The sequence below is a fragment of the Sphaerodactylus townsendi genome, linkage group LG04 (assembly GCF_021028975.2).
Source record: "Sphaerodactylus townsendi isolate TG3544 linkage group LG04, MPM_Stown_v2.3, whole genome shotgun sequence".
Classification (NCBI taxonomy): domain Eukaryota; kingdom Metazoa; phylum Chordata; class Lepidosauria; order Squamata; family Sphaerodactylidae; genus Sphaerodactylus; species Sphaerodactylus townsendi.
Window position 1 is genome coordinate 33,386,296 of NC_059428.1, and position 19,785 is coordinate 33,406,080.

At 46.7% G+C, this 19,785-nt stretch overlaps 1 protein-coding gene across 3 annotated transcripts in view; it reads right to left on the reverse strand.

Moving 5' to 3' along the window:
* Positions 1-670: 670 nt before the first annotated feature.
* STARD13 (StAR related lipid transfer domain containing 13) overlaps positions 671-19,785 on the reverse strand; it is a 157,960-nt gene continuing 138,845 nt past the window's right edge. For all 3 annotated transcript variants that reach the window (XM_048494202.1, XM_048494205.1, XM_048494203.1), the window contains exons 10-14: positions 18,799-18,913; positions 17,363-17,584; positions 14,454-14,671; positions 12,560-12,736; positions 671-3,679 (exon numbers count right to left, since the gene is read on the reverse strand). In XM_048494202.1, the coding sequence (XP_048350159.1) occupies positions 3,562-3,679; positions 12,560-12,736; positions 14,454-14,671; positions 17,363-17,584; positions 18,799-18,913 (850 nt within the window). In that variant the 3' untranslated portion in view covers positions 671-3,561. The remainder of the gene's footprint in view (positions 3,680-12,559; positions 12,737-14,453; positions 14,672-17,362; positions 17,585-18,798; positions 18,914-19,785) is intronic.

The window sequence follows — 19,785 nt, forward strand, 5'->3', positions numbered from 1 at the left end:
TTGGGCTAAGGAGGAACCTTTGAAATATAGGCCCCCTCTGTCCAACCAAGATACACCATTGGTTGCAGGTTACCATGCAGATAGCCACTGAGATCTCACAATTTAGTGTGGCAAGATCTCACATTCCCTAAAGAAACAAACATTACCTGCAGACTCTAGAAACTGGTAGTTTCATGTGTTTAGTAATTTCCAACCTGTGAAAGGCAGTAAAAGCCTGCAGTTTCTTGGCTAGCACTTTAAATATTTTATTAATAAGGCTACTGTACCTGTGTGACAAGCTGAAATCCAGTCGGTGAATCTTTTCCCAGCAGAAGTCTAATCTGCTAATTTTCTGTTTGTTCTGCAGCTTTTAAAAGCAAATCGCAAAAGCCGTGCGGCAAAAAACCTTAAGCTGTCCTGCTGTAGTATATGACAGTATATACCTGCTGTAGTATATGACAGTATATGCTGTAGTATATGACAGTCTACAGAATCAAACTCACCAGTACATCTCAGTTGAGTTAAAGGAATGAACTAAACACTGAATAAACAAACTGGTTTATTCAAATTCACAAAGCCAATATGAATCTGACTTTAATCTTATCTGTATGAAAACAAATGTACATTTTAAAGTATATTGAGAACAGAAACTGTATTTTTTTCTTGTTGCAAGCTGGCTTTTTTTTTAAAAAAAAAACCTATCTCCATAAATTAGTGTAAAAATCATTTTTCTTTAAAGCATTCTTCCCTGTAGGAAGAGAAGAAGTCCCTGAATATGTTCAGTGGACCCAGATGGTCTTCTTCTTCAGCACCAGCAACTGGTCCTTTTCTCGCTAATTAGAAACGACGTGACATCCTGAAGAACGATGCTACCCAACACGCTTACTTGGAAGCTCAGGAACAAATGACATATATTACATAGGAGATTCATGATCCTGCTGTTTGGTTTAATATTAAAAGCAGATGGGAAAGTGCATACAATTCATACCGGGGCTGAAGCGCTAGAGAATTCAAACTTGACCCTACTTCTCAAGCCAATATTAGCCCAGGAGGGGACAGACAGCATTCTCTGTGGACGATGGCATCTGGGGATGGGGTGAAAAGAAGTACGGGGTGGTGGTGGTGTTACCACAGCTTCTTTTTATGTATTCCAGATCTCCCATACAATTTGACCCCCAGTTCCACCAAAAAAGAGAGACTGCCAAGTCAAGTGTTTGGAGTCAAGGTCAAAGGCCAACGTACAGCAGCAAAGGTGTAGCTCCAAGGGGACAGGGGTGCACCGAGCGTGCACCCTGGTGGGTGTGTGGTGGGGGGGTGGCACATGGCGGGACGGAGGACGCACCAGTGCACCGGGAGCTTTCCCCCCTTGCTACACTTCTGTACAACAGAATATGAAGACTCCTAAGAATATGCTTTCTTCTGAGTGATTACCGTCTGTGAGACCCCTTTCATTTATGAAATTTGTTTAGAAAAGCTTATTTTAAAAAAGTTTAGCATAAAAAGCTTATTAAGACATTTAGTCAATATTGAGGATATGCTGTGTCCAGAAACATGGCTCACCATGATTTCTAGCAGGGCTGTTAGCTTGGTTTATATAGGCAGAATTCTAAAGCAAAATGTAGACCGTGGGTCTTAATATTTGACAACAAAAGACTGTATGCTTACTATTGTTCTAAGGTGTTTGATATTGATAGGAAAAATGTTTCATTTATTACTGCTGTATAATTATTATGGATTGTTACGTTTAATGCTGTAAAGCTAATATAACATGTTTAATGGCACTGGAACAAGTGCTGGTAAGCTCTAAGGCCTTATCCCAAAGACAGCAAGTTATACTAAGTTACATTAAAATCACTGAGAATAATCAGTTGGGCGTCTAAGTGAAGTCCCATTAATTTTACTGAGATCTAAGCTTCTTTGGGTCAGGACCTACAATGTGAAATGATGAGATGGCATATGATGGGGATTTTCAACCATGGCCCATAAACTATTTATTATTTGCTCTACAGCAGTCCTTTGGATGTCAAAGGGACTGTTTGGGGATTAATGGATCAAAGAGCCACCCTTACCTTCCAGTTCTGAGCAACAGTTTGCTGGCATCTGTGTATTTTTGATGACGCACAGACGGCTGACTTCAAAGCACCTTTTTTTTTAAAGCACAGCAAGCCTACAGATTAGCCCACTAGAGTTTAGGAAATATTCTGAATATTGCAAACAGCAAGCTTTCAGTTGATCCCCATAACTTACCTATTCTAATATTCAAGGCAACAGGTGTGGTTTCTGGGCTTATAGCTGCCACCTTTCTGCTTGAACAATGAAAGCTAGCCAAATGATAATATTTACAGGCCAGCCCTGGCAGCCAGAGACACTAGTGAAGGAGGTTCCATGCCACCTTCAAAGGGATTTTGGGTGGTGCAGGAAGGAGAGAAATTCAAAAACCCTTCTGCCACCCGAATAGCCCCATAAGCCAAACAAGTTTATGCCACACATTTGAGTGACATAAGTCTGCGGCTAGGGAGGGAGTGTTCCTGGGCTCAAGCCCCAGTGGAAGTTGACTAAAGTCAGCTTCACCCCTGGAAATACCCCGGCCCTGCTGCACTGGCATGCTCTCCTGTGACTGTGGGCTCTTCTGAGTTGGCATCTTTGCCCTCTCTGCCGGTATAAGTGCCAGTTACATCTGAGGGGTGGGCAAACATGCTGGTGTGGACCCATCCCATTCCCAGGACATATTTCACCCCCAATAGGGCAGATGATAACATCTGGATAGATTTGTATTCTGTTTCTTGCTGCTTTATGTGGTTCTCCCTCCTTTTTACAGCCCCTTCCCAACTTTGTGTGCCTGCCTCTATGGACTTTCTTGTCATCTGTTGTGAACATGGGGACAGCGTCCAGTTGTTGCTAGTCATGTTCTTCTTTGCCCACTGTGTTCTCCTCTGTTGCAGTGCTCTGGTGTGGAGCATCTTTCTCCCAGGGTGGACTCATTGGAAGACTTTGGTCTTACATACACTTCTGAAATGCACTCTGCAATAGAGCAGCAACTCTGCATCAGGACAGTGCAGCAGCAGCAGAAACAGAAGAAAGGGTTAATGCCCAAGCAATTGTTTTCAGAATACAAGGGCCATTATACAACAGCTGGGAGATATGAGCCTAACAAGGTGAAAAAAGGTTTCAAACGGACGCTAGCAGTTTCCTCTAGAAAGCAACAGCTTATATACAATACAAATATACATATTTCTATGTACAGTATACACATATCATAGATATTATATATAGCAAAGTATGTACACTTTTACATCTATTTACACTTTTAAAATAAGCTTCTTAGAAGCTTTTAAATATTAGAATTATTCAACACACACACACACACACACACACACACAGAGGCAATAGTGTACTTTTAAAGTATGAAGAAATGCTTGGCAAAGTGTTCTTCAACAAAGGAAACCAGATAAGGGTCATGGAGGTAAGCGGGCAACTTTTCCAGACAAGGGCAACATTTCCCAAGCAATCCTTGCTTAGCTATTGCACAAATGTAGGTTGAAATCCAGTGGCTTTAATGCATGCAGAGAATTCCTCCATCACTCAGATTTTTGTTTCTGGTCCCTCAGCGATAAGGGGTTGAAATGAATTTCTGATATTGGCAACTTCTGCTGCACAGAGATGTCCAAATCCTTTACTGTACCACTCCAGTGAATGACCTCTGAAGGGAAGGGAAGAGGAAAAGTTATTGTATTCCCCCTATCCACATGATATGTCACAAATGCTAACAAACAGAAATAGAGGTCATGCTCTCATGCCTTCTGTCAGCATTAGAGAAAGCAGTACAAACCCAGACCTGATAGATCTGTTATAACTGCCAGAAATGTATATTCTGAAAAATTCATTGATTGGAACTAACATTTCCACTTTATTCCTCATGCACTGGAAGGAAACATGGACTATAATTTAGATAGTGGGACTTGGGGTTCCAACTCAGATAGCCTTAAATATACGGTCATTACCAAACCTGCCTAAATAACAATAGCAGTGAAGGATATAGTTGGAAATGAAATTATGGATTACATGCACCTTGAATATATCTTTTACCTATTACTGAAAGAGCACCTGTTTACCTTTACAAACAGCTATATTCCTCACTGTGGACCTGATTTCCTTTCTGGACCTGATTTTCATTCTGAACCTTTTCGTGTTCACAGTTTCCATAGTCAGCCCTATCCTATACATGGTTACTTGTAAGAAAGTTCCCATACAGTCAGTTGGACTTACTTCCCAAAAAGTGTGCCCAAATTTGCATGTTATATCATTTTGCTCCATAAGGGACTACTTTCTTCCACGAACAAACAATTTAGGATAGGATATATACCCCTGGAAAAGAATGCATATTCCTGCCAATGCATTTAAAAATCTGCTAGAGAGTACAGCCCATGAGTGAGTGCTTTTTAAAATTATTTCTGCATAGTTATATTGTCTTTTTGAGGCAATGTATTTCATTGATAGAACTGAACCAGCAGATTGTGTTATTAAGCTATAGCATTTGTTCATAACATGAATTGAAAAAACACACACACCTGAATCACATTTTAACAGTTCTGTCCTTGGTGAAGAAGAATCCAGTATGAGCTACTGTTACTATTATGAGCTCCTCTGACTACAAGTAATGTACATCAGTGGAATATAATTTCCCAGTTGGAATGCTTCTAGTCAATTAGAGTTCATGGCTTATAGCATTAAAAGCACTGCTGAACTTCAGACCAAATGTACTCAAGAGGTTTTCTCAGTCTTACATTCATTTATTCTCTATCTTACATTCATTTATTGAAATTCATTTACTGGGGGAAACCAGGGGCATAATGTAAGGAATTCCATAGAAGCAGAAATAAAAGGCTTTTTGGGTGTAAAAGACCGTTTATTCAGACATCCTAGAAAGCTCACGTACACGCCGTGGCAGGAATAATATCTCCCGCCAGAAGCACAGGTTATAACTCTGTCCATCCCATCCCCCCTCCCGGATTCCCATGGGAACGGAGGTCTCATCTCCCTCGCAGAGATAAGGTCTCCGCCGCAGAAGCTGGCCCATCGCCCGGGTTGTGGAATGTAGTCAAGGCCAGGCGGCTGACCCGCTCATCAACACCATTGAATCCTTTACACTCTGCCTCCCTTAAAAAAGACTTCTCCCCAGGTTTGTGCGAGAAGCAAAGGTCACGATTTTTGGAAAGCAGAAATGAGGGCGGGGGCGTCAATATTTGGAATAAACCCATTGATTATACCCAGAGGGAATAATTCCCCACCAAGAGACTAAATATTGCAAGCGTTTGCGATTATAAGCGAGAGTCCAGGATGGCGTCAATTTCGTAAATGCTTGTGGCCATCAATAATAGTCGGTGGGGGTCTCTCCCGGCGAGGTCGTGCCAGGCATCGGAACCGAGGAGCCTCCTTGAGTAAAACCTGGAATGGAAGTACAGGATGGATATTACTTTAGAGAATTAGGCAAGTCCAATCCGGGCAGTGGACATCATTAATCACTTTAGTAATCCTGAAAAGGTCCCACGAATCTTTGCCTCTAGTTTTGAAAATTTATGTACCGCCTCTGAGATTTTTGGTAGACAAATACACCCAGGCGCCCACACGCAAAGGGAAATCCGAGCCGTGCTTATCCGCTTTGAAGTTTTGGGAGTCTTTAGCCTGCTGTTAGGCGGCAGTTCCTGGACCATTTTCCACCCCTCGGCCAGAGATGAAATCCACTGCTGAAACTCCGAGGAGGATCCAGAATGCCTTCCGCAGGAATAGCGTTGTGGCTTAACGGAGGGAAGGACCCGACCAGACACAATAATTCGAAGAGGGTCTTTTTTTTTGTACCTGCTATGAACTGCATTATTATAGGCGTATTCTGCAAAGCGGAATTAGCTCTCGCACCAATTGGTTCTTGGTGAGTAGTTGGTGTAACAAACGTAAATACTCGCTCCAGGGTTCTGTTCGTTCTTCTCTGACTCCACCCTGTCACTTTGAACGTGGTAGGGCGGCAACCGCCGGGGCGGCCCCCAACAAACCTAGAAAAGCCTTCCAAGAACTTTGAAATGAATTGGGGCCCATGCTGTCGGAGAACCACCTTAACGGGGCGGAGTGAATTAGGCCAGGCGATAAATATGCTGAATGAACAGATGCCAAGCTTAACTTAGGAGCTGAGGAGGGATGGAAAGCTACTATGGGATGAAATGGGCTCTGTTTAGAAAATAAGTCCACCAAATTTCACCCACAAGACCGTGTTGCCTCTGACTTTCTGGCAAATCCGTAATAAAATCCATGGAGATGACTTCCCAGGGCGGGAGGCCACCGAGAGGTTTCAACAGACCATGGGGTTTTCCCGAATGTTCTTGGCTTCCTCGCGACAAACATCAGAGCAACCTTTATGCTATACGCCTCAATGTCCTTGCGCGCATCACAAGCGCCACCAAAAATTGACGGCATGGGCCAAATGCAGAGTTTTTAGGAAGCCAAAATGTCTCAGCTGAGCGGAGCATCAGTGACAGGCCTCGAGAACCTGCTTCTACGGATGGGGGAGGCACGCATTACCAACAATCCCCCCGCCGCCAAACACCATTCTTCCAGACGCAATTGGGAGTCACTCCTTCCTCCGGCTGGTGGCTTTCAGCGCAGCCCCAGCCTCCTCGAAGTTCCCGTGAGGGAAAAGGGATGGAGGCACCAGGCTGGGAAATGTCGGGCAGAGAAGGAGGAGTGGACGCCTGAGATCGGGTGACGAGCCAGCCCCAATTGGGAGTGGGAGAGAACAGTGCGCCGAATGTCCCGTAAGGTAGCTCCACCCTCCGGTAGGCGCGAGAGCGCATCAGCCAGTTTATTGGGTTTTTCCGGGGAAAAAATGGACAGTGAAAGAGAAACGAGAAAAGAAATCGGAAGCCAACGAAGTTGTTTTAAGCTGGACATCTTGGAGGGGGGGTGGAGAGGGCGGCCAAGTTCTTGTGATCCGACTCAAACTTCTGAAAGGGGTGTTTAGCCGAGCCCCTCCAGCCAGTGCGGACGCCAAGTGGAGAGTGCTACTTTGATGGTCGCGCCAGTCTCTTTATCCCCAACAGTCCAGTTGGAGCTCAGCACCGGAGTAATTTCTTTTGATAAATAAAGCTACTAACGGAACCAGCCTATCATCTTTATTTCTCTGGCAACAGGGCTGCCCCAAAGCGCTTTTGTCCGAGGCATCCACGTGAACCACAAACGGAGATCTGGCCAGTCAAGGGTGTTTCAGGATAGGTTCGGTAGTAAAAGCAGATTTTAAAAGCTGAAAGGCCTGTCCTGACATTCTTTAGGATTCAGGAAAGGGGGGCCTCCGGCTTCTGGCAGTCTGTGGATCTTTACCCTTAGTGCGTAAGAGGCTTTTTCTGTGAGTGGGAGAGTCAGTTCAGCCGACCATTGAGGGTATAAAGTCAACGATAGAAAATTAAGCAAAACCTAAGGAAAGATTGGAGTTCCTTTCGGTTGGTAGGGGCAGGCCATTGGAGGACTGCATCAATCTTAGCAGGATCCACTTTAGCCCCTACGGGCTTGAGATCCGTAACCCAAATAGTCGATAGAAGTTTGGGTGGAAACAACATTTAGAAAGTTTGGCAAAGAGGGAGTTAGTTGAGCAAACGCTTCTTAAATACTTCGAACCAATGCTTCATGCTCTTCCATGGGTTCTAATAAATTAAAAGCGCCATCTAAAGTATACCACTACCTCCCCTTGTACACAATAAATCATGGAGAACTTCGTTGATAAGGGCCATAAAAGCTCGGGGCCCTGTAATTTTAACCCGAGAATGGCATTATTAAGTATTTCAAACTGTCCAAACTTCGTGGTTAAAATGCAGTCAAGTGTTCATAGCCTTCCGCCAATTCTGACCCTCTGTAGTAAGCTTCTCTCAAGTCCAACTTTAGTAAAGATGGCGTCCCTTTGCCAAATGCGTCTAAAAGGTCCTTGATTAATGGCAAGGGTATTTATTGGACAGGGAGACCGCATTGAGTCCTCGGTAATCTGTGCAGAGCCGTTTGAAAGCGACCCATCCTTTTTTTTAACAAACAATACAGGAGACAGCATGTGTGTGTTTGGTAGCCCAACGTATGAACCTTGTTATAGGTTCTTTGTCTTAAGAAGGCACGAAGTTCCTTCTCCCCTCATTGGGGACTCATCGCGGTGGACTTCTACTCTTTTGGGCAGTTGCGCCCCTGGCTGTAGTGCACGATTTTGCAGTCAGTGTCTCTATGGGGAGTGGCAACTGATCGTGATTCTTGCTCCTGAAATATTCTTCTGGCTTCTACAAATCCTGGTAAGCCGGTGGAATGCCGGTAGAATCGGGAGCATATTAGAGCTTGCATCGCTGATGAAGCCAGGGGGGGGGTATGTCAGGAGAGGTCGGGTTTTCCCCCCAATTCATGTGTTCTCCGCAGGGAGGGTCAGTGAATTCTAAAGATCCTTTCTTTCCAAATGAATTTTTGGTTCATGCAACAACAACCATGGCATGCCCAGAACTATGGAGATGTTTGGCCACTGGCGCCAGAATAAAACTAATTTTCTCCCAATGGTCAGCGCATGCTGAGGAGAACCGGTATGCTTTTTGAACTGGGCCGGTCCTATCGGCTCCCGAAAGAGGACTGCCGTCCATTTGGGTGAATGGTATGGAGGCTTAGCCAGGGGACTTCCCGGTCTAGACCTAGTTCCTCTGGCCACCCAATGGGGCCGTGAGATTAAACAAATGGGGAGCAACCCCAGAATCTACAAGGGCTGAGGCTATAATCACTCGAGTAATGCTTAGCGGGGTTGGCCAGAAACGCTTTTGATCAGAATGGGAGCAGCTGCCTTCACTCACCCGGCTAGTCTGGAGTCGAAACTCCATATCCATGGGGGGCTGAACAGCGAAAGGCAAACAGCTGCTTTCCCCTCTCCTCTGGGTGTCGCGCTTCGGTAACTGCCTTTAGGACGCAGCCTGCTGTTAGGCTGACCCGGATTTGCGTGGTGGCTTGGCAGATGGGGTCTTGTGCGCGGCCGGAGCGCCGTTGGCTTCTGTTTTTTCGGGCAGTTGGCAGCTAGATGACCCGGTCCTCCTCGCAGTAAAGACACAATCCCAGTCGGCGACGGGCGCTCGGAGGTGGTCTCGGTAGAGGCTGCTGGGCTTGGCTTGGTGGTCGGAAGTGGTGGTAAATGAGTGGCGGGTTTTGGGCGGGCGCCCCGCTACGAGCGTGCGCTCCAAACGGGACGCCACCTGGGGATCCCAACTTCGATCCAATCAGCAATGAGTGCGGGGGGATCCGACCTAAAACACCGCTTTCACGAAGTTTGCCATCGGACATTGCATCCGGAGAAGTATTCACATTTCATGCGCTCAGGCCACTCAGGAGGGAGCTCGAGCAGCAGCGCGCCACGAAATTCACCGGGCAAATCTCTCTGGGCAAACGAAGCGGTTGCCTTGCTGAATAGATTTGATGGTGCGAATAGCTTCATTTTCAGCACCCGGATCTTGGAAGGCGAGCTCCTTAAGGCGTTTGGAGGAACGCCCGGCACCGTATGCAGGAGTATCTTCATCTTGCAGGTTCAAAAGAGTCACAAACCAGTCGGCTGCCGCCCCATCCAGGACGGAGCCGATGTCCCGTATTTTTTCGCGTTCAGACCGGTATAAATCGTCATAGTCCTCCATGTGGGCATCGAGTTGCAGGATGAAGTAGGGAAGTTTGGAAGCGGTCCCATCAAAACGGGCAGGTATTGGAGGTCTGTAATATCCTCTCTCCACGGCCCTTGGCGCCCGCTGGGGCGGCGGTTGCGCAGGTTGAGGCAGCGGCGCAGGGGGGCCCGGAATCGGTGGAGGTACCAACGCCGGTGCCGCTGGTGTTCCGGTGGGAGCCGGTCCTTGGAAGGTGGCAGGACCCAGCAGCGTCCTTCCTCTGGCCCGGCTGTACCAGTGACAGCGTAGACTCCAACCGGGGGCATCCTGTTCTGCTGCTTCTTCCGTTCCCTCTCCAAGGCGGCCAGCTCTCTCTCCTTGCGAGTCAATGCATCTTGGTGCGCATGCAAAGCTGCTTTCTCTCGTTCCAGTTTGGCCAATTCGTCTCGTTGAACAGCTGCAGTTAGTTCACTTTCGCGTCGCGCCAAAGGCCTGAACGTTTTCACGTTGACGCTATAAGTCCAGTTTGGAGTGTTCCAGGACTTTATCATGGACTGATAGGTTCTGCACATATTGCCGTTGCAGCCGTCTTTGGCACGGTCCAATTCGAGTTGGATTTCTTAGCTGCTGTTCCCGGTCTCTTTGCAGGTTTTCACGCTCTTGCTGCAGCTGCTCTCGTTCCTCTTCCCATAGCTGGCGTTCACGGCCCCATGCTTCTTGGGCATCTCGCAGTCGGCCTACTTCCTCATCCCAGCTCTCTTTCGATGGGAGAGGGAATAGATCCGGATGGGAATGCAGGCTTTCTTCGGATTCCTCTTCATCTGAGCGCAGGACATCGTGCCCACCGGTGGCTCCACGGGGCATCTCAGGTGCAGCTGCTGGTCCGGGATCTGGGGGGTCCGACCGAAAGCTGGTACGGACACCCCTCCCAATCCCCGACATAGTCCCGGTTTCAACGGTGGTCTTCGGACGGGCCCCAGTGCTATGCCACGGTGGATTCTTGGGAGCATCACCAAAATACGAGTCCAGGAATCGTTCAATGGACTCCTGTGTTGCCGCATGAAAGGTGGTCAGACCCGTCTCCTCCGTGACAGGTTGCATCTGAGGTTTGTAATCCATACGAAAACGGGCAGATATCCGATCCACAGGCGCTCGATCCATAGACAGCGCCCCAAACGACTCATGTAGGTCCCCATGGTCGTCTCCTCGTCCCTCGTCCCAACAAAGTAAGGGAAGACTCGTGTCGATACGAGGACGGGAAAGAGTTACCAGCGAGACCCGTTCTCCCGTCGGTTCCTCCAAATCCAGAAGGGAAAGCTCGGAGCCCTCTTTGGGGGCTACCGCACCTTCCACAGGAATATTCAACCTCTCCATGCCGAGACACCAGAGGTCCACTGCACTAGGAAGATAGATGAACGATTGATTCCTGCCACAATGTAAGGAATTCCATAGAAGCAGAAATAAAAGGCTTTTTGGGTGTAAAAGACCGTTTATTCAGACATCCTAGAAAGCTCACGTACACGCCGTGGCAGGAATAATATCTCCCGCCAGAAGCACAGGTTATAACTCTGTCCATCCCATCCCCCCTCCCGGATTCCCATGGGAACGGAGGTCTCATCTCCCTCGCAGAGATAAGGTCTCCGCCGCAGAAGCTGGCCCATCGCCCGGGTTGTGGAATGTAGTCAAGGCCAGGCGGCTGACCCGCTCATCAACACCATTGAATCCTTTACACATAACAAGGCAAATTGTAGCCCTGGCCAAAACCTGAGTTGGATTGCCCCCCACCCCCCCATTGGCGGCCACTCCACCACGACCAAATTTTTTTGCACCAGGACATTGGTGCCTGCAGGGAGTGCATTTTTAGACATATCAGCACCAACATTTCAGCGTATCATCAGGAGACTGTCCTTATGCTACCCCCCCCGGTTTGGTGAGGTTTGGTTCAAGGAGTCCAAAGTTATGGACTCCCAAAGGGGGTGCTCCTTCCCCCATTGTTTCCAATGGGAGCTAATAGGAGATGGGGGCTACAGTTTTTGAGGGTCCATAACTTTGGCCCCCCCTGCACCAAACCTGGGAGGTATCATCAGGGCAGTCTCCTGATGAGACCCTGAAAGTTTTGAGACTGTGACTTCAGAAATGTGCCCCCCCAGCCTGCAACCCCCATTGACAGCAATACAGAAAACTCAATGCAGAAAAGATTCTTGGGCAAATTTCTGGGATGTTCCTGCAGAGGGTGCATTTTTTTGATTTATCGGCACTAAAATTTCAGGGTGTCATCTGGAAACTGTCCTGATGGGACTCCCCAAGTTTGGTGCAGTTTGGTTCAGGGGGTCCAAAGTTATGGACCCTCAAACGGGTGCCCCATCCTTCATTCTTTACTAAGGAGATGGGGGCTACCCTTTTGAGGGTCCATAACTTTGGACCCCCTGAATCAAACTGCACCAAACTTGGGGGGTCCCATCAGCTGCCCACCTTGCCCAATGGGCATTACGCCCCTGGAAACAATCATTGTATGGTTGTTTTAAAGGATATAGAACCTGAAGAAGTATTTCCCAACCACGTAGTCTCATGGGGATGCCCAGAAGGAAACATGAACCAGTAGACAGGGTTCTATTAAATACTGGGAATCTATAACAGCCTACATGCATGCAGATGATTTTCTTGAACCCAAGTAATCCCAAGAAAGCTCTAAGAATCTGGGAGGTGCACAAAACCTTTGGAAACAAACTAGGGATGATATAATAGCTGAGAAAAAGTATGACAAAGCCTTTATCAGGTGTGCAAAATCTCTTTTATGACCACTTAACATCAAATCAATGGGCAAATGTAACCTTTTCTTTTTTCTTTTTTACAGAAGCAGTTGTGCTTTCCCAATTAAAAACAATGCCCAGAAATGTTCCCTTCATTACTGACCCTTTTCTGGCACCTGCGGTACTTACTTTAGGTCAATCCTGCAGATATGTGTCAGGCGAGATTTCCCGGAGCCACAGGGCTCTATTAAATACTGGGAATCTATAACAGCCGCCCGCACACCTCCCATCAGAGGCGCTTCTTCATGTTCCACAGAAACAGTCACTAGCACGCACATCCCCTTAGGGAAATCTGTTCTCCACGTCCTATTGAAAATGGGTTTTTAAAATAAAATGTTATTTAGAAGAGAACAACATTTTAAAAAGGAACATCGCATAATATCTATCGGTCTTTCATTGGCATACTTGCCCCTGAGCTTTAGAAGGGACTCCTGCATTGAGTATAGTATAGTATGCATTGAATACATTCACAGAAATAATGTGGACTAGATGGAGGGTGGAATTAGGAGCAAGTGCTATTTTTTTATCCTTTGTCCCGATGTAAATGTGAGATTGGTGGTGACACCTGCATAGCAGCTCTGCACTGGGAGCAGCACAGTTTAAGCAAGACGTCGGTGATGGGCAGATTCAAACAACACTATGTTTAAACAAGGAATTAGGTAGCAATTGACAGGCAGATATGTGGAATTAGAGAGAGCTTTTGCCACATCGGCTCAGTTTATTTTGACTATGGTTTATAAAAGGAGGGTTTAAAAAACTCATAGACATAAGCTGAAATCCTGTTTTGCCTCAACCAATGAGGGTGATATGAGGGACCATGCGAAGTATTAAATCGGCGAGTCTGCATTCATACATCAAAGTTAACACCAATCGTGTTTAATAAACCATCTTCTAATTTTGATTAGGCGCCAGCATTTGAAATATGAGCAACATTTGGCATGCATGTCAAAAGAATACACAACAAAAAACACAGGACCCCCTGGCTGAATAATGAAGTCCAACTGTGAACAAGTACAATATTTATGAGAATCAGTAAGGTGCATACAGGTGCAGCAAACACAAACTTTACCCAATAAACAATAAGAAAGTCTCTATTTAGGGATGGCACAGTAGTCTGAAGTGCATTATAGCAAAAGTGTCCAATCCAAGAGAATCCAGAACAAGTTTCCAGGTACGTACTTGTTTTTGTGGAGTCAATATCCACTTCTTCAGCAAGTGCATGTCACTATGCCCATTTCTAAACCTGCAACAATCTTATGAGTTCAAATACACTTTGCCAAAGTATGTTCCATTTCTTGCAGGCTGACATGCACTACAGCCAGTTCTAAGCCCTTGGGACTTTTGTTGTTGTTGTCTTGTTTCATGGTCCATCTTGGATTAATGCTCTCTTTTGGCCTCAGGCAGCGAACGGGGGAGTCAATCACTACCATATTCTACCTTTTTGTTCCCCCGGTCTAGCCAGTGTCTTCTTTTCTCAAGGCTTTAAAGATGATAGGCATGCCCAGTGGCCTCCCTCTTCCAATAAGCAATATGGGGGTGTGGCCAAACCTATAAGGGACAATAGAAGCCTTGGAGCAATCTCTCCCTTGCCACTACCCTTATCTGCTTCCAAGTTCAGCTGCAAGGCAGCTGATTGACAGAGCCTTGCTGTTGAATGGCCAGCTGTTCCTAGTGAACTGATGGATGGATCTTTACAGAGAACTTTAAATAGCCAGTTGGAAGACCAGCCATACTCCAGAGAGGGGGAGCAAAACCATCACACAAACAGCTGCATTTGTGTTATACCCAGCTGGACAAACAACAGCTCTTGACATATACCTGGCCTGAATAAGTAACCTATGTTTATGGTTTTATGTAAGCATTCCTTAAGTTCTACAGGATTTGGAAGGAAAAAAACTGAACAAAATGAAGCCCAAACACAGGTGACATGCTAAATGTTAATATGGTTAAGCAATGAAGCAGCTACCTATTCTCTTTTGTTTCTGCAGCACATAGGCAGTAATTCGAGTGGAAGTGAATTTACCTCAAGACTAAAAAGTCTCTGGCAGGATGGGGAGCCATGCTATTCAGAACATATTGGTAGATCTCAGTCTGCTTGTCCAAGGTTTCAATGACTTTCCATTGCAAGAAATCCTCATCCCACAGATGGCGCTCTCTTAGCACTCTGTTCAGCACAACCGAGGGAGGAGCCTCGACTTCCACAGATGCCTTCCACAACCTTAGTGGATTGCCATCTCCAACCTTGCTTAAGGGATGGGGGAGAGGGAAGAGAAGAGAAGAGAAAATGTGGTTATATGTGCAGAACGGATCATAACCCATACACCTAAAACACTTAAGCATGCATGTTAGAGTCTGTGCTAACTTTCTGGTCAAAATACCTCCTGCTGCATTGAATGTAACTTTGGAATAAGGGGCCCTCAAAGATCTAAGCTGAGATGAAGCTCCTAAAAATCTCTTCGGATACAGCCCAATCTATATATATAAAAAGCTAACCGTGTATGTGTTGATGACAGGGTACCTCAGTAACTGCTGGGCCAATTCCTCTGAAAATTCCCAGCCACTATAGTCAGTCAGGCGAGAGTGTTTTCAGATGTTCACATACCTGAAATTTCATACCTGGCCCAGGTAAAAATGCCTTTTTTCCCATGGCTCCCTGAAAGTGAAGGACAGGGGGAGGGGCCTGTGTGCTAACTGTCACTCTTAGAGATGTTACGTGCCCCTTAGGAGATGTCTTTACTCAGATGGCCAAAGATGAGCGAAGTGGAAACAGCACATAGGCAGTAACTCGAGTGGAAGTGAAACACATACACACACATACACACGAGGGAGAGGGGAGGAGGAGGAGGAGGAGAAGAAGAAGAGGAAGAGGAGTAGTAGTAGTAGTTTGGATTTATATCCCCCCTTTCTCTCCTGTAGGAGACTCAAAGGAGCTGACAATCTCCTTGCCCTTCCCCCCTCACAACAAACACCCTGTGAGGTAGGTGGGACTGAAAGAGCTCCGAGAAGCTGTGACTAGCCCAAGGTCACCCAGCTGGCGTGTGTGGGAGTGTACAGGCTACTCTGAATTCCCCAGATAAGCCTCTCCCTACGAGCTCCAGGCGGCAGAGCGGAGAATCCAAACCCGGGTTCCTTCCAGATTAGATACACGAGCTCTTAACCTCCACTGCCACTGAGAGGTGAGGGATGGCATCAGAGATGGGGATTCCAGCAGTTTCTCACAGGTCTCGCAGAGTAGGTTACTAATTATTTGTGTGTGCCGCAGAGGGGGTTACTAATTGAGTGATTTTGTCACGTGATTTTTGCCTTAGTTACGCCCTTCTCTCAGAAGAGTAGCGGGCGAACTTGAAGCAGTCCTAGCAGGAGATGCACCCGCGTGCGTGGCAGCCACCTAAACGCCATCTGCGATGCATTCATTTCCCACCCAAGGACCCGGCACAGCGGCTGCGCTCCTTGCCACAGCCCAGCCCAGTAATGCCCCGCCCTGGAATGGCCGGCCAGGCTCCCCGGCGTCTGCCCTGCCCAGCCCCATTGGCAGCTACACCCACAGTGCTTGAATCCCCGCCACCATGGGAACTCTGTTACTAAGAATTTTTTTGGATCCCACCTCACTTTGGGTGGGCATGCAAGTGCGAAGAGAGGGAGGGAGAGAGGAAAGGGACGGTGATTAAGGGGAGGAAGGCATGCAAGGGAAGAGAAGTGAGAGAGGGAGACAGTGAGCTGTGTGGCATGCAAGGGAGGGGAGGCAGGGGCCCAGCATCTTGATACATGACCCACCCACACCCTAGCAAAGGGAGAAGGGAAGGGAGGGAGGGAGGAGGGGTGGCATGCAAGGGAAGAGAAGTGAGGGAGGAGAAGACAGTGAGGGGCGACTTGCAAGGGGCCGGGAGGGAGGGGCCAGGCACCCTAAGATTCCCTGAATGCACTGCCGCAGTTACAAGTTAAGAAAACCAGGCACGCATTACTCAGGAGTAAGCTCCAGTACACAGCAACCATGACATACTTTGAATGGCTCGCGTCGCATCCCGAATCAGAGGGGTTTTCCTCAGAGCGACACCCATTGCCACCAACCAAACTTACTCCCAGGTAAAGGATCATGACCAGCCAGCCTAGATGTGTGGGAGGGGTGCCTTTCCATTCCCCCCCCCCCAAGGAATGCGGGCACACACATCACTGACATTGCACAGTATCAGGCTGCATGTTTGCATGAGCATGTACTGCTGGCCTCTGCAATTGATTTGCTGCTACTGTTCCTTTCCCATTTCACCACAATAAGCCACGCTAGTAATCTATATATATATAAAAATCTATCAGTGCGTTTTTCTGCTGACAGGTAATCTCCCAAACTACTGGACTGATTGCTTTGAAATTTTCACAAAATGTCACATTCACGTGCGGCCAGGTTTCCATACTGTTTCCACACCTCCTGTTGTGTACATGTCACAACTGTGCCAGTTATTGTGTACATGCCACACCTGCGACAGTTGGAACCACAGTTCTGTTCCACAACAGCGCCATCTGCTGGCCGTCAAAGCAACACCCTCTGATACAAGGGAAACAACCATGCCTTCCTCGAAAACCGCTGCCTTATGGAGTGAAAGGAATGGGGCCTGCCATCTGGACATGGCCCACCCACCCTAGTAGAGGAAGGGGAATGTTAGGGAGGGACCAGCTGGGTTGCCATGCAAGGGAATGGGAGAGAGGGAGGGGAGCGAGGGGCCCCTTGCCACTCCCCTCCCTTGCAAGCATTGTGCATTGACACATGCTCGAACCTTTGGCTTCCCCTTTTCTTTCTTTTCCACTTCACCAGACTCAACCACAGCAACGCGTGGCCAGGCCGGCTAGTTCTCCATAAAAACAAAGGTTTAAAAACAACATACAGCCTACCAGTTGTCATGCGGAGCTGACGGGCATTTTTTTGGTTGCAGTAATTACCTTTTTGTAGGAGAGGTCTGTATTTTCTATGCTGGAACAAGCGACCCATCCTTTGAATTTCTCCTTGGCTTCTTTACAGAGGTTCTGCATGACACTTTCAAGGTAGATCTGGTAATTTCCACCTTCGTCCTCCATTTGCTTCCCCAGTTCCTCCAGAGTTGGAGAATGCACTTCAGCATCCACGTACGAATTCCGAGACTGGGCAACCATGTCATGAGGGATCTGCTCCAGAGAATCGTGGTGGTAGGGACAGATTAATGGTTTTGAGCAAGACTGCTTCCTAGAAATTCATTTATTGATGAATTAAAATACTTGTACTCTGCCTTTCCTCCTGATTCAAGGGGTACTACAGATAAAAACTAACTATTACAGATTAAAACCAAATAACATTAAACTCTCAAGTACCTCCTTCCCCTCAGGCTGTTCATACCCCATCAAAAGCAGTGGCAAAACAATCAAGCCTTGTCATTCTGCTGTGTGAATGCTTGTCAGGAAAGAACATGTTGCTTGCTATATTTTGCCTAGCACTATTTTTTTGGGCTGCCAAGTCAAAGTGGATTTAGGGTAAACGCATAGGGCAGTGGTGGCGAACCTCTGGCACGGGTGCCAGAGGTGACACTCAGAGCCCTCTCTGTGGGCACGCACAAGTTTACCACCAGGCTTACTCCTGAGTAACGCGCACCTCGGAGCCACCTGTTTTTTCTAAACTAAAACCTCAGTATTCAGGTTAAATTGCCGTGTTGGCACTTCGCAATTTATAAATGGGTTTTGGGTTGCAGTTTGGGCACTCGGCCTCAAAAAGGTCCGCCATCACTGCCATAGGGTTTTCATTACAAGAGATGTTAAGAGGTGGTTTGGAATTGCCTGCCTTTGCATCACGACCCTGGTATTCCTTTGTGGTCTCCCTTTCAAATATTAACCATGGCCAACCATACTTAGAGATCTGGTTAGCCTGGGGCTAGCCAAGTCAGGGCCTAACTCTAATGGACACATTCAAATGAAAGTTAGATCTTCTGGATCTAAATTCAATCTTGTGAATTGCCAAGTAGGATTCTTTTAACTTAAAGAATTCTTGCGTGCACTCAATTTTATTTATTTATTTAGAACAGAGCCCTTGTGGATAGGGCGGTATATAAAACTAAACAATAAATAAATAAAATAAATAAACATTTTTGCGCTGCAAATTTAAATGGGATTTGCTTCATGTTTTCTTATTCAAATAACAATAAAAAGACAACAAAACAGTGCTGTGGAAAGGCTAGGAAGAAATAACACAGAGAAGTTTCTTCTGGAACAATGGAATAAATAACCCAAACCTAAGAACTATTTATTCCATGGCCAAAGTGAGGAAAAAACTAAACTGGTTGACTACTTCAAAGTATGCTCCCTTATGGATATTGCCTTCATGAATAATGCTGTCTGAATCTTTCACTCACCTCGAAAAGTTTATCACATTCTGTTATCATATGAGTAAGTCCCTGAGTTGCTGCCAGGTTTTCACTCAGATCTTTCTGATCTGGCTTCCCGTTTGCATATTTTTTCTGCATTGCTCTGCAAATGAATTCAGAATCTCAAGTAAGATAAAGGAATAGAGACTTTTCTCAGATGAAAGTAAAAGTTGTGAGACTTACAATTTCTGAGTACCAAACTAGTGACAGTTCTTTATACTTGACTTTCATCACATCACAGAGCTGAAGAAAGACCCCTTTTATTGCTGAGGAGCAATGTGCACCTGAAGTAGTCTCATGGCAAAATTATAAAAAAGCAATAAAGGCTGAAGAATGTGCATCATGGCTTCCACGAAGTAAGATGGCAGGAAGACTACCTGTCTGTACAATGAATTAAACCCCCCTTAGACTACAACATTCCTGAGAAAGCTGCTATAGATCAGTTGTGGTGTACAGTGATACCATCAGTGTTTAAATGAATCTCTTTCCCATTTAGTAATGTCTTATCAGGTGTAGTCTTCCCTGGAGGGGAGAGAGAAAAAAGAAGAGGAGGAGGAGTTTGGCTTTATACCCCCCCTTCTCTCCTGTAAAGAGACTCAAAGGGGCTTACAATCTCCTTTCCCTTCCCCACCCCCACAACAAACACCCTGCGAGGTGGGTGGGGCTGAACTGCCACTACTGGCCCCTGTTCTGTCTGGAGCATAGGTGTCAAACTCGTGATCCTCCAGATATTATGGACTACAGTTCCCATCATCCCCTGCCGCGAGTTTGACACCTGTGGACTGGAGCATGGACAGCTGTCTTGGAAGCAACTGCTTGTGCCCTCTCTGCTTGAAGTTCAGGTATCTTGCTTCAGGTATCTTGCTTCCTGTGGCAACCCACCTCAGTGCCTGGGGCAAGTGGGAGTGGCAGTGATTCTGGGGTCCCATCCTGGACTTTTACTCAGGGCCCCAGAATAGCTATTTACCATATTGT